This window comes from Pseudorca crassidens, chromosome X, assembly GCF_039906515.1.
Source record: "Pseudorca crassidens isolate mPseCra1 chromosome X, mPseCra1.hap1, whole genome shotgun sequence".
NCBI classification, from domain to species: domain Eukaryota; kingdom Metazoa; phylum Chordata; class Mammalia; order Artiodactyla; family Delphinidae; genus Pseudorca; species Pseudorca crassidens.
The window spans coordinates 86,844,746-86,857,290 of record NC_090317.1 but is presented as its reverse complement, the minus strand read 5'-3'; the positions used below and the strand labels follow the sequence as shown (position 1 = coordinate 86,857,290).

Sequence of the window (12,545 nt, the reverse complement as noted above, 5' to 3'; positions counted from 1 at the left end):
CCCAGCAAAGAATTCAAAGATGGGTGAATAAATGCATGGGAATAGAAAACTATAAAAGAGAAAAGCAGATGGGTATGGGGGTAGGAGGAGGGGGGCACGACTTGCCTCATCATATATTAAACATTCTATAAAACCAATGTAATCAAATCAATATGATACTGATATATGAATAGACAAACAGATCTGAGTAACAGAAAAGAAAATCCAGAATTATACAATATAATGTTCGACAAAGATGTTAGAATTATATAACACGAGTTTTAAAGGAGTCATCATAAAAATGCTTCAACAAACAATTACAAGCATGCTGGAAACAAACAAACAAAAGAAAGAGAAGCTATAAATAAGAAACAAGTACAAATTATAGAACTAAAAAATACTACATCTGAAATATATAATGGAACAATGGACTCAACAGAAGAATGGAGACAATGGAGCAAAGAATCAGAGAATTTGAAAACAGAACAATAGAAAGCACCCAATATGAACAAGAGAGAAGAAATAGACTGAGAGAAAAATAAACTCAGGAACCCAACAAGGACCTACTGTATAGCACAGGGAACTATATTCAATAGCTTGTAATAACCTATAATAGAAAATAATCTGAAAAAAGATAGATACTATATATATAACTGAGTCTCTTTTTGCTCTACACCTGAATCACTGTAAATCAACTATGTGCCAGTAAAAATAAAAAAGACAAAAAAATAAAGAACCATGCAATGGGACAGAAAAAAAACCCTCAGGAACCTGTGGGACTACAGCAAAATGTGTTACATTTGTATAATCAAAGACCCAGAAGAAAAGTTAGAGTGAGGGAATGAAAAGGTATTTGAAGAAATAATACCTAAAAATTTCACTAATATGGCAAAAGACATAAGCCTACACATTCAAGAAGCTTGATGAACATATACAGTATAAACCCAAAGAAATCCACACCAAGACACATGATAGTCAAACTGCTGAAAAACTAAATAAAAAAGAAAAAATATTGGAAGTAGCAAGAAATGACACATACAGGGAAAAAAACAATTTAAAGGGTAGCCAAAATCTTATCAGAAACCACAGAAGCCAGAAGGAAGCAGCACAACATTCAAGTGCTGAAAGAAAATATCAACCCAGATTTCTATACCCAGCAAAACTATCCTTCAAGAGTGAAAGGGAAATCAAGACATTTACAGATGAAGGAAAACTAAGAGAATCTGTTGCCAGCAGATCTACCCTGAAACTCTAAACAGAGAGGAAATGATAAGAGAAGGAATCTTGGAACACCAGGAAGGAAGAACAATGGAAGAGTAAAAATACAGGTAAATACAATAGACTTTCCTGCTCTTGGATATTCTAAATTATGTTTGACAGCTGAAACAAAAATTAAAACACTATGTGATGTAGCTCTAATGTATGCAGAGGAAATATTTAAGACAAATACATTACATATGGTAAGGGTAAAGAGATGTGAAAAGAGGTAAGGTTTCAACTCTTTCTTCAAACTGGTAAAATGTCAGTACCAGTAGACTGTCATAAGATAGATATATATGTATATATAAATATACACATATAGATATGTATGTACATATATACATATATACACATATACATATTTATCTATATATGTACATATACATAGATATATGTGTATATGTCTATGTCTATGTACATATACATATATATCTATATATGTATACATATATACATAAAACTAGAGCAAACACTAAAAAAAAAATCTATATAAAACCTGAAGCTGAAAACTTCATATGGAAATTCAAGGGGCCCAGGAAGGCTGACACTTCCCAATTTCAAAACTTACTACAAGTGTACAATAACTGAGACAGTGTGATACTGTCATAAAGACAGACATACAGATCAATGGAATAGAATTCAAAGTCCAGAAATAAACCAATACATGGCCTATGGTCAACTGATTTTTGACAAAGGTATCAAGACAATTCAATGGGGGAAAGAATGGTCTTTTCAAATTGTTCTGGGACATCTGGACATCCATATGCAAAAGAATGAAATTGGACCCATATCTCACACCATATACAAAAATTAACTTGAAATGGATGAAAGACATAAATGTAAGAACTAAAAAGAAAACTCAGAAGAAAACACAGGTGTTAATCTTCATGACCTTGAATTAGGCAATTGTTTCTTAGATATGACACCAAAAGCACAAGCAAAGAAAAACAACAGATAAACGGGACTCTTGGGCTTCACAGAACAACATCAAGAAAGTAAAAAGACAACCTCCAGAATGAGAAAAAGTATTTGCAAATCACACATCTGATAAAGGTCTAAACCAAAATATTTAAAGAATTCTTACAACTCAACAATAGAAAGACAAATCACCTAATTAAGGAATGGGCAGGGACTTCCCTGGTGGCACAGAGGATAAGACTCCACACCCCCAATGCAGGGGGCCTGGGTTTGATCCCTGCCCAGGGAACTAGATGTCACATGCATGCCACAACTAAGAGTTCACATGCCACAACTAAGGAGCTCGTGTGCCGCAACTAAGGAGCCTGCTTGCCTCAAATAAGACTTGGCACAATCAAGTAAATAAATAAATAAATAAATGGGCAGAAGTTTTGAATAGATATTTCTTCAAAAAAAGATATATAAACATACAATAAGTGCATGGAAAGATGTTCAAAATCAATAGCCATTAGAGAAGCACAAATTAAAATCTCAATGAGCTACAACTTCACACCCACTAGGATGGCTATAATCATAAAGACAGGCAAAAACAACTGTTGGGTAGGATGTGGAAAAATTGAGACCCTCATAAATCGTTGGTGGAAAATGCAGCTGCTTTAGAAAACAGTCTGGCAATTCCTCAGGAAGTTAAACACAGAGTTACCATATATATGACTCAGCAATTCCTCTCCTAGGTAGATATACCCAAGAGAACTGAAAATATATGTTAACACAATAACTTGTACATGAATGTTCATAGCAACACTATTCATAATAGGCAAAAAGTGAAAACAACCCAAATGTCTATAAAATGATGAATGGATAAACAAAATATGGTATATCCATACAATGGAATTATTATTCAGCCATTTAAAGAATGAAGTACTGATAACATGGATGAACCTTGAAAATATTATGTTGGGTGAAAGAAGCCAGACATAAAAGACTACATATTGCATGATTCCATTTACATGAAATATTCAGAAAAGGCAAATTCATACACAGAGAAAAGTACAGAAGTGGGGTTGACAGGGGCTGGGGGGGAAGAAGGAATGGGGAGTGACTGCTAACAGGTACAGGGTTTCTTTTTGAAGTGAAGAAAACTTTCTGGTATTAGATAGTGGTGATGTTTGCACAACTTCAAGAATATTTTTTTAAAAACTGAATTGTACCCTTTAACGTGGTAATTTTTATGGTATGTGCACTATATCTCAATTTTTTTAAAGGCACATTTAACAAAATGAAAATACAACATATCAAAATATGTGACACAGCTAAATCAGTGCTAAGGGGGGAATTTATAGCACTAAATGCTTATATTAAAAAAAAGAAGAAAAGGGCTTCCCTGGTGGCGCAGTAGTTAAGAATCCACCTGCCAATGCACGGGACACAGGTTCGAGCCCTGGTCCAGGAAGATCCCACATACTGCGGAGCAACTAAGCCCATGCGCCACAACTATGGAGCCTGTGCTCTAGAGCCCACGAGCCACAACTACTGGGCCCACGTGCTACAACTACTGAAGCCCGCACACCAAGAGCCCGTGCTCTGCAGCAAGAGAAGCCACCGTGACGAGAAGCCTGTGCACCACAATGGAGTAACCCCCCACTCGCCGCAACTAGAGAAAGCCCATCCACAGCAACGAAGACCCAATGCAGCCAAAAATAAATAAATAAAATAAATTTATTATAAAAAAAGAAGAAAAGTCTGAAATCAATAATCTAAGCTCTCATCTCAAGATCAGGAAAAAGAGAGCAAAATAAACCCAAAGCAAGCAGAAAGAAGGAAAAACAAAGATAAAAGCAGAAATCAATGAAATTGAAAACAGAAAGACAACAGAGAAAATCAGTGAAACAAAAAGTGATTCTTTAAAAAGTTCAACAAAATTGACAAACTTCCATTAAGACTAACACACAATAAAAGAGAAGGCACAAATTACTAACATCAGGAATGAAACACAGGGTAGCACTAGAGACTTGGAAGATATCAAAAGAATAATAAAGAAATACTATCTCTACACACATCAATTTGACAACTTAGATAAGATGGACCAATTGCTCGAAAAGCACAAACTTACAATTCACTCAATATGAAATAGATAATTTGAATAGCCTAATACAGGTTTAAAGAAATTGAATGTTAATTAAAAACTTCCCAAAAAGGAAATCTCCAGGTCCATGTGGCTGCAGTAGAGAATTCTATTGAACATTCTGAGAAAATTTAACACTAATTCTGAAATCAAGGAATTAAGAAATTAGAAAGTCAAGAAAAATCTAAATCAATGGAAAGACATATGTGTTCATGGAAGATTCAACATACTAAAGATGTCAACTTTCCCCAAATTGAGACAACTATGGGGACTTTTTCAAAATAAATACACTCAGATCCCACCCCAGACCAACGATTTCATAATTCTAGGGGTGAAGCCTAGGCCTTTATTGTTTTGGGAAAAAAAAAACCCTACCCCCACCCAGGTCATTCTGACTTATAGTCTACAATGCCAGTCTCTCAGTCACTATCTCTAGAGTCGTGGGGCTAAGAGTCCTGTTTTCTATCTGTCCACCAAGTTGACATCAGTCCAGTGCAAAGGAGCTATCAACTTCCTCCTGGACCTCCCCAAGAAACCACACTGCCCACTGGCCACCACTCAAATTTTCTTGATGTCCACTTCTGAGCCTTCAACTGATATGAGAGGGATATCTCACATAATCAGATCAACACATTATGGGAAGGGGTTGGTTCCAGTGCCACAAGCTCTCTTCCTCTTCCCACCTTCCTCAAACCCTCCCAGAGGAGCCCAGGGAAGACCTGTAGGAATGAAAAGTGTCTGTCCTTGCTTCACAGAACACTTGTAGCACTTGTCCACCTGGTCCCCAAAGAACATCTCATTCTGGTTAGAGGAGCTGCTCCAGCACTCAAAGAGAGTCAGGTTGGCATTTGTTGGGCGGATCAGGTAGAAGATCTTCTCACCCTGAAACAAAGAAAGATTGACATGTCAAAAATATCAAAGGTTTCCAGAGAAGTCTTCTGGGAGTCTCCAAAAGAATATTCTCTCTCTCATGTTCCAAGACCATGTAGTATGCTAGAATTCCTTCTGTCCAAGGATCATTTATATATATATTTGGAAAACTTCAGAAGTCCTTTTGCACTTTGTACTTTTAAGCTTCTATAAAACTGACAAAAACAATTTGGAAAGGACATTTCAAACAAAATTGTCAACTTAAGACAAATGTACACCAAAGGCTCCTATTTTAGATGCAATGCCAAATGAAAAATGGCCTCTATAGATGAGTAGATCAATATTACTAGCCCTAGGAGAATTTAAGGCCACATTACTAATGAGAAGAAAATTGAATTTGCCTTTAAATGCCATTTACAGAGAGCATTCCTTCTCACACCTGCAATCAAAGCTAATAAAAGTTTAAAAGTTCAGTAATCACCCAAGGACTTCTGTAAGATTATATGTTGGATGATTATCTGTTGGAAGAACATATTATTTCCTAACTATGTTTTGCCTGGATAATCACCAGATAGATAATTTGGCAGAAAAGAAAAAAACCCACTAGCACAAAAATATCCCCAACCCATAGCTTGATTAGTTTAACCAATATTTCATAATACATTTCAATGTAGAAAATTATCTACTAGAAATTATTTACTGTACAATTAGAGAAATTTGAATCAGATCTGTAGATTAGATAACAGTATTATATCAATATTAATTTTCTGATTTTGATAACTATACTGTGGTTATATAAGAGAATACCCTTGTTTTTAAGAAATACACACTGAATTATTACGAGATAAAGGGACACCTTGTCTGAAACTACTCTCAGGTGTTTCAGAAAAAATATTTATATAAAACCATTTTATTATGTTTGCTTCAGAGAAAGAAAGAGTATAATAAAATAGTAACATGGGAATCTGAGTGAAGGGCACACAGGAAATCTTCCTATTATTTTTGCAATTTTTCTATGAAAAAGAAACTATTTAAAAATAAAAAAGTTAAATCTAACATTTGCATAATAGCACTTTCATTTACACACTCCAATTTCTTCATGATAAACCAATGAAAACAACTAGCTCAAGATTTGTGATCATTTGGACAAGAGCCATATCCAAGTTTTCTGCTCTTTCCTTGGCGTTTCTGATAAGAAAGCTAAATAGCATGAACAGTGGTGGAGAACAATAAAACTTACTTAAGAAATTTATTTTCCAGACCTCAAAAATCCTTTGTAGTCACTGACAATCAATATGCTAATTATAAAATTGTAACGACCACTAAAAGGGAAACTATAGAAAGGCTGACATTAAAAAAAACCATCTCATACGTGCTCTATCTTGATGGTGGTGGCAGTCATGCAACTATTTATACAATTGTCAAAAATCATCAAACTATACACTTAAAACAGGTGAACGTTATGGTATACAAATTATAACTCAATAAACTTGGAGGGGAAAGGGAATTTCTCATGTTACCAGAAATGTCTGCAGTAAATATGGACATTTCCATACATAGCGGTAGGAGTACAGGTTGGTTCAATTAAGATAACAGTCAGAGAAAACCTTAGGCATCTGCTGTTATTAAAAAAAAATAAAAGTTAACCATCAAAACTGTAAAGTAGAGACAATTTATATGGCATATCCACTCAGTACCCAACCCTGATAGAGCAGTTATGTTGAAATGTCACCCAAATAGAATCTGGGATGCAGGTAGGCCTTAGCAGCCTGTCTTTATGCTGCCACCTGAAACAAACAGGGAGGCCCAAGGCCTGGCTGTCTTCAGAAGCCATAGCCATTCTTACCTTGAGCACATGGTACCAGACCGATGTGCCACCAAAGTCAATGTGAAAGTCTGTATAACTATCCCGCACGCTCATGAGGCAGTACTTCTGCACGTTGGGCCTCTCAAAGATACACTCTTCTGGCCACAAGTTCTCCACCCATGAGAGCTTCCGAACAATCTTGGGTGTCTCCACAAAGTTAGAAAGCCTATCAAGGAAGGGGTGGAGAGCAGATGTCAGCTGATTGGGAATTGAAGGCTGAAGCCTGAATAAAATGCCCCCCATCCCAGTGAGACTCAGATAAGAGAAAGAAGTTCTCTCCACAGAATCCCAAAGAGCACACAGGACACTTATTTTTGTAAGTCCAGTCAGCATCCTCATTCCACTCAGCTCTGGAATTCCCAAGTCCCAGCTCCATAGCCTTCCCCAGTCAAAGGTGATCATTTCCTCCACTAAATGCTCAGAATCTCCACACCCGGGTCCACTCACTTGGCACATGGTGTATAACAGTATTGTACTGTCCCCATGTTGTAGTGTCTTCTTTATGAGGAACAATTAGAGAAACCTCTCAGGGCTCAGTTCCAGGTAAAGAAGTGTTTACCTGGGACAGAGGACCTATCCTGGGAGTTAAACGGTGACCATGCCACAATCTAAACACCAAAAAAAGGTCTAAGAAAGCTGTCCTAAATCTTGAAGGAAACAAAAATTAAAATAGCTACTGTATAATCTATCCTATGCTAGAAATTGTAAAGGAGAAATATGATTTGGTTGTTATAATGTGAGCAGCTACCCTAGAAAGTATAAACCAGCTCCTCATCCCAAAGGAAGAAACCACCGGGAAGAAGGGAAAGGAACACTAATATACACTCAGTATATCACAAGTCCTAGGCACTTTGTGAGGCTTTTTACTTACCCCTCTCCCTCTTACCTGGTATCAGAGAATTCCAAACTAATGACATTGAGGACTTTTTCCCTCTTCCCGCTATAATAATATTTCACAAAATCACCAAGCTTCATCTTGCAGTCGGCCTGGCGGGTCACATCAATCACATCAATCTCTTTGTCAGAACCTGGAGTAAAGAGATGGATTCTGCACCAAGTCCCAGAGATCAGAGAAGACTCTCACATCCCCTAACCAGTCCCTAAAATGACCTTACACTGAAAACTTCTCACTGTATTTGTATGTGCATAAATGGGAAGTGGGGGTAGGTATTCCTCACACTCTACTTAGACCTATGTGCCAGGTCCAGGCCTGCTAAGGCAACAGAACTGCCTGACACATAGTCTCACTCACAGTACTATCCACCTGCCTGGGCCCTGCTTCCTCACTTCTCTTCCTATCCCCCAAAACTCATGTCCAGAACACAACTAGCACGTGAGGGCAAAAGTCAAAGGCTTTTTCATCTCAACAGAGGACAGAGAGGCCATAACAATCCTTGGAATTCCCCAGGTAAAAGATGGGGCTCAGCCTGGGGTTTTGTGGTGTGTTAGGAGGAAAAGGAAGGGTAGGCTAGGATTTTGGTTCCAGCTTTGCCTAAGAAGACTCGGGGGGGGCTTCCCTGGTGGCGCAGTGGTTGAGAGTCTGCCTGCTGATGCAGGGGACACGGGTTCGTGCCCCGGTCCGGGAAGATCCTACATGCCGTGGAGTGGCTGGGCCCATGAGCCATGGCCGCTGAGCCTGCGCGTCCAGAGCCTGTGCTCCTCAACGGGAGAGGCCACAACAGTGAGAGGCCCGTGTACCACAAAAAAAAAAAAAAAGAATGACTCTGGGCAAGGCACTTCACCTCAAATTCCCAAGATAGCTAGAAAGGAAATGCAAAACGTAGACTGGAGAGGAAGGGTCATACGTTTTGATGGGAGTGAACAATGTCACAGTTAAGAGGGTCTGTGGTGCTTACCAACATAGTGTTCCACATCCCTCACAGTGAATGATGGTGAGGGCAGCGTCATCCCCAATCCATCCTTCTTCAAGACCAGGATGGGCACACTGAAGCTATTCTCTTCCAGGAATTCCACGGTCAGCTGACTTCCAGTGGGCTTCAGAATCACTTCATCTGAGCTGTGGGCCACATGAGAGAAAGCCTGAACCCTAGAGGCCCTGCTACTGAAGGCCTCACTGGATGCTGTCACTCACCCAAAGGGTGGGGTCTTCCTGAGGGGACCTAATGTTGGCTGGCAACTAATGAGTGGCATAAACTTCACCTGCCAGGGAAGAAATGACCTATCGAAGGCAAGAAGCCAGGTCACTGGCAGAGGTGGTAAGCTAAATCCAGGATAGCCTGTCAATATGGTGCTCTTCTCTAGATGACAAAGGAAGAAATCACTCAACAGCCTGCCCAGGAAGAAAAGACATACCTGACAAGTTTAGCTAAATTACTCTAACCCAGAGCAGCACTACCCCATTTTAAACACTGGCAAATAAAGAGAAAAGACTAATTTAAAAACAAAAACAATTTTTATAGCCACTCTCTTGACACACATACTTCGTTAACTAGAAAACAGGAGTTTCTGGTTTTCTTAAAATCATGCTGGAGAAAAGACTGGCTATTTGACAAATTGTGTTGGGACAAACATCTGGAAAAATATTAAGATCAAAGTCTATCTCACTCTTTAAGTAATTCTAGATGGAACAAAGATCAAATTAGAAAAAATAAGGCCATAGAGTAGTAGAAAAATTATCGGAGAGACAAGGCCCAGTAATCATTATAAATAGTAATAGTAAATTTAAGTAAAAATTAAAATTTTCTGCAAGGAAAGCTATTACAAATCAGTATGAAATAGGCAGTAACCCAACAGAAAAACTGTTAAACAATGTTGAGAAGGCAGTTAACAGAGAAAGAAATAAAGATGACTTATAAATGTATGATAACAGACATGCTTCCTTCATAACTAAAGAAATGCAAGTGGAAACAATGAAATCTCATTTTTTATCTTATCAGAAAGGCAAAAAAGTTTGATAATAAACAGTGTTGGCCAGGATATAGGAAAACAGGTACCCTCACACATTGTCTAGTGGGAGTATGAAATAGTGTGGCCACTTTGAAAACAATCTGGCAATATTTATAAACATTTTTAAAGCACATACCCTTTGACCTAGCAATTTCATTTTTAGGTAGTAAATCTACACATATACTCACCCACATATGCAAAAACCTAAGTACAAAGACATTCACTGCGCATTTTTTTTCTAATAGCAAAATACTAGAATTGATTTAAATATTCATCAACAGAGGACTGGTTAAATAAATTATACATCCATACAGTGGAGTACTAAACATCCATGAAAAAGAATGAAGAACATCTGTATATGCTGTTATGGATTGATCTCCATAATTTAGATTTTAAAAAAAGCAAGATGTAGAACAATAAGTGTTTCTGTTTGTGTTTTTTAATAAACAAGGGGACACACACACACACACACACACACACACACACACACACACACACACACACATGTTTGTATAAGCAAAAACTATTTCCGAAAGAATGCACAAGAAATTGGTTGACTCTGGAGAAGGGACCTGAGGGGTCTGGGGTAGAAAGGAGACTCACTGCCTTTAAATAAATAAAACAAAATTTATTAAGTTGAAGAAACACTTATAATCCTAAATAACACTTCAATTATAGGAAAGCTGGAAAAGGTCAAATGAATTAAAAACTAAGCAAAAGAGAATGCTTTATTCATTAATTTTTCTAACACTATTTTTGCTCAATTCAAGTAATTTATTTAATAAGCCCATCTTAATTTTCTAAAAGAAAAAATTTTTTTCTTGATTTTAAAAGAAATACATGACTACTCAAAAAAAATTTTTTTCCAAAGAGTTTCATCTTCTCTACAATGAGAGAATTAAACTTTCTGATTTTTAAGACTCCTTCTAGTTATAGCATTCCCTGGGTGCATGTAAATATCCTCTCCTGACTGAGGCGAAAACTGCCTATCTACCAAAAGTTTCTACAAGTGGACCTTAATGTACTCTGCACATCAAATGAAACTCTAGCAATGTTTCTCAGAAACTGACTAAAACAGAAGATCCCTCCCCAGAGGGAACTCACAGAGCCCTGCAGACATCCCCAGATGGTGGAGGTACCCAGTGCGACAGCCAGTGGGAAAGCTGGGAAGAGATGGGCCCCAGCTTCCCAGAGCCCTGGCATTCACTGGCCCTTGGAGTACGGGGTCCTCACCTGTCAAAGGTCCTACTCCGAAGCTCTCGAATGAACGTAGGGCTTCCCGTCTTCACTGGCTTCCCCTTGTGTGTATCATGGCCTTTTGAAGATACACGGCGTTTTTTCACTAAGTCAGTAAAAGACAAGACACTGTCAGTCAAAATGGCTACAAGCTATGGTTCCAAGAGCAAACGCCTCAGCAGATCCTGCTTCTCTTCCAATCTAACAACCCCTTGCATCATCTGGAGTCAAGGAGGCCCTCACAGTCTCAGGAAAGCTCTTGGTGAGGATAGGTGCTTCCTCTGGGGAATCCCTAAGTAAGGGAGGGAGGTGAAACTCTGCACTTCTGCCCTCTCAGTGGAGCAGCTGCTGGCCTGCAGGGCCTACACAGGCTTCTGCTATTTCCCAAGAGAGACAAATCTGAAGCACTGACAAAAAGGCAATTTTCCTTCCAAGCTTCCTTTGCTTTGTCTCTCCTCTGGACTGCCTTCTCTTAAAAACTCCAAGATCTACTTACTGATGGAGGGCCCATGTAAGACCTCACAATTGGGGCAGTGGTAGAGGTCAATGTCAGCAGCCTTCTCCTCTTCAACACCAACACAACTAGAAAAGAGAAAATCAGACAAGGTTTGTGGAAATTTTACTTTTCGTAAGGTCTAGAACTGTGCTGTTCAGTACACAATTAAGTAAAATTTTAAATGCAGTTCCTTCATCACACTAGCTACATTTCAAGTGCTCAGTAGCCACACGTGGTTACCATATTGGGCAGATTATCAAACTTTTTTGTCAATGCAAAAAGTTCTATTGGACCAAATGGTCTAAAATAATTATGACAGAGCTAAAAATGTACAGACAATAAAGCTTCATTAAGACTCAGAATGGTCAAAGCTGGAAGAGACTCTAGAGCAGTGCTGTCCAGTAGAAATATAATGTGAGTTAAATATGTAATTTTAAATGTTCTAATAGCCACATTAAAAAGGTAAAAAGAAACAGGTGAAATTAAGTTTAATAATAATTTAATATTTTATTAACCAATATATCTAAAATATTATTTCAACATAAAATCAAACATTTAAACTTTATTGAGCTATTTACTTTATTAAATGAAAATAGTATTTTATAGTCAACAGTGGTTCCCTCTGAGTGAAGGATTATGGTAACCATTTTTCTCTTAAATGTATTTTCTACTTTTCTACAATGAACATGTGTTACTTATTTCATACTGTAATGTCTGAGAAAGATTTATTTAATTTTGAAAATCTGAGTTTGCATGTATGTGAGCTGGTAATCTCACAAAATTTAAAGCCTTCCTCGTCAAAGAAGTCATCGGCAGCCCTCCAAAAAACTTCTGGCTAAGATCTCCTAAAATCTTTGGTCAGCCACAGAGAACAGGGAGCATAATAA

General features: G+C 37.9%; 1 protein-coding gene across 5 annotated transcripts in view; it reads right to left on the bottom strand.

Moving 5' to 3' along the window:
* PHF8 (PHD finger protein 8) overlaps window positions 1-12,545 on the bottom strand; it is a 99,610-nt gene that overhangs the window by 63,093 nt on the left and 23,972 nt on the right. For all 5 annotated transcript variants that reach the window (XM_067722552.1, XM_067722550.1, XM_067722554.1 and 2 more), the window contains exons 3-8: window positions 11,659-11,744; window positions 11,160-11,268; window positions 8,876-9,036; window positions 7,906-8,047; window positions 6,999-7,185; window positions 5,002-5,164 (exon numbers count right to left, since the gene is read on the bottom strand). In XM_067722552.1, coding sequence (XP_067578653.1) covers window positions 5,002-5,164; window positions 6,999-7,185; window positions 7,906-8,047; window positions 8,876-9,036; window positions 11,160-11,268; window positions 11,659-11,744 — 848 coding nt within the window. The remainder of the gene's footprint in view (window positions 1-5,001; window positions 5,165-6,998; window positions 7,186-7,905; window positions 8,048-8,875; window positions 9,037-11,159; window positions 11,269-11,658; window positions 11,745-12,545) is intronic.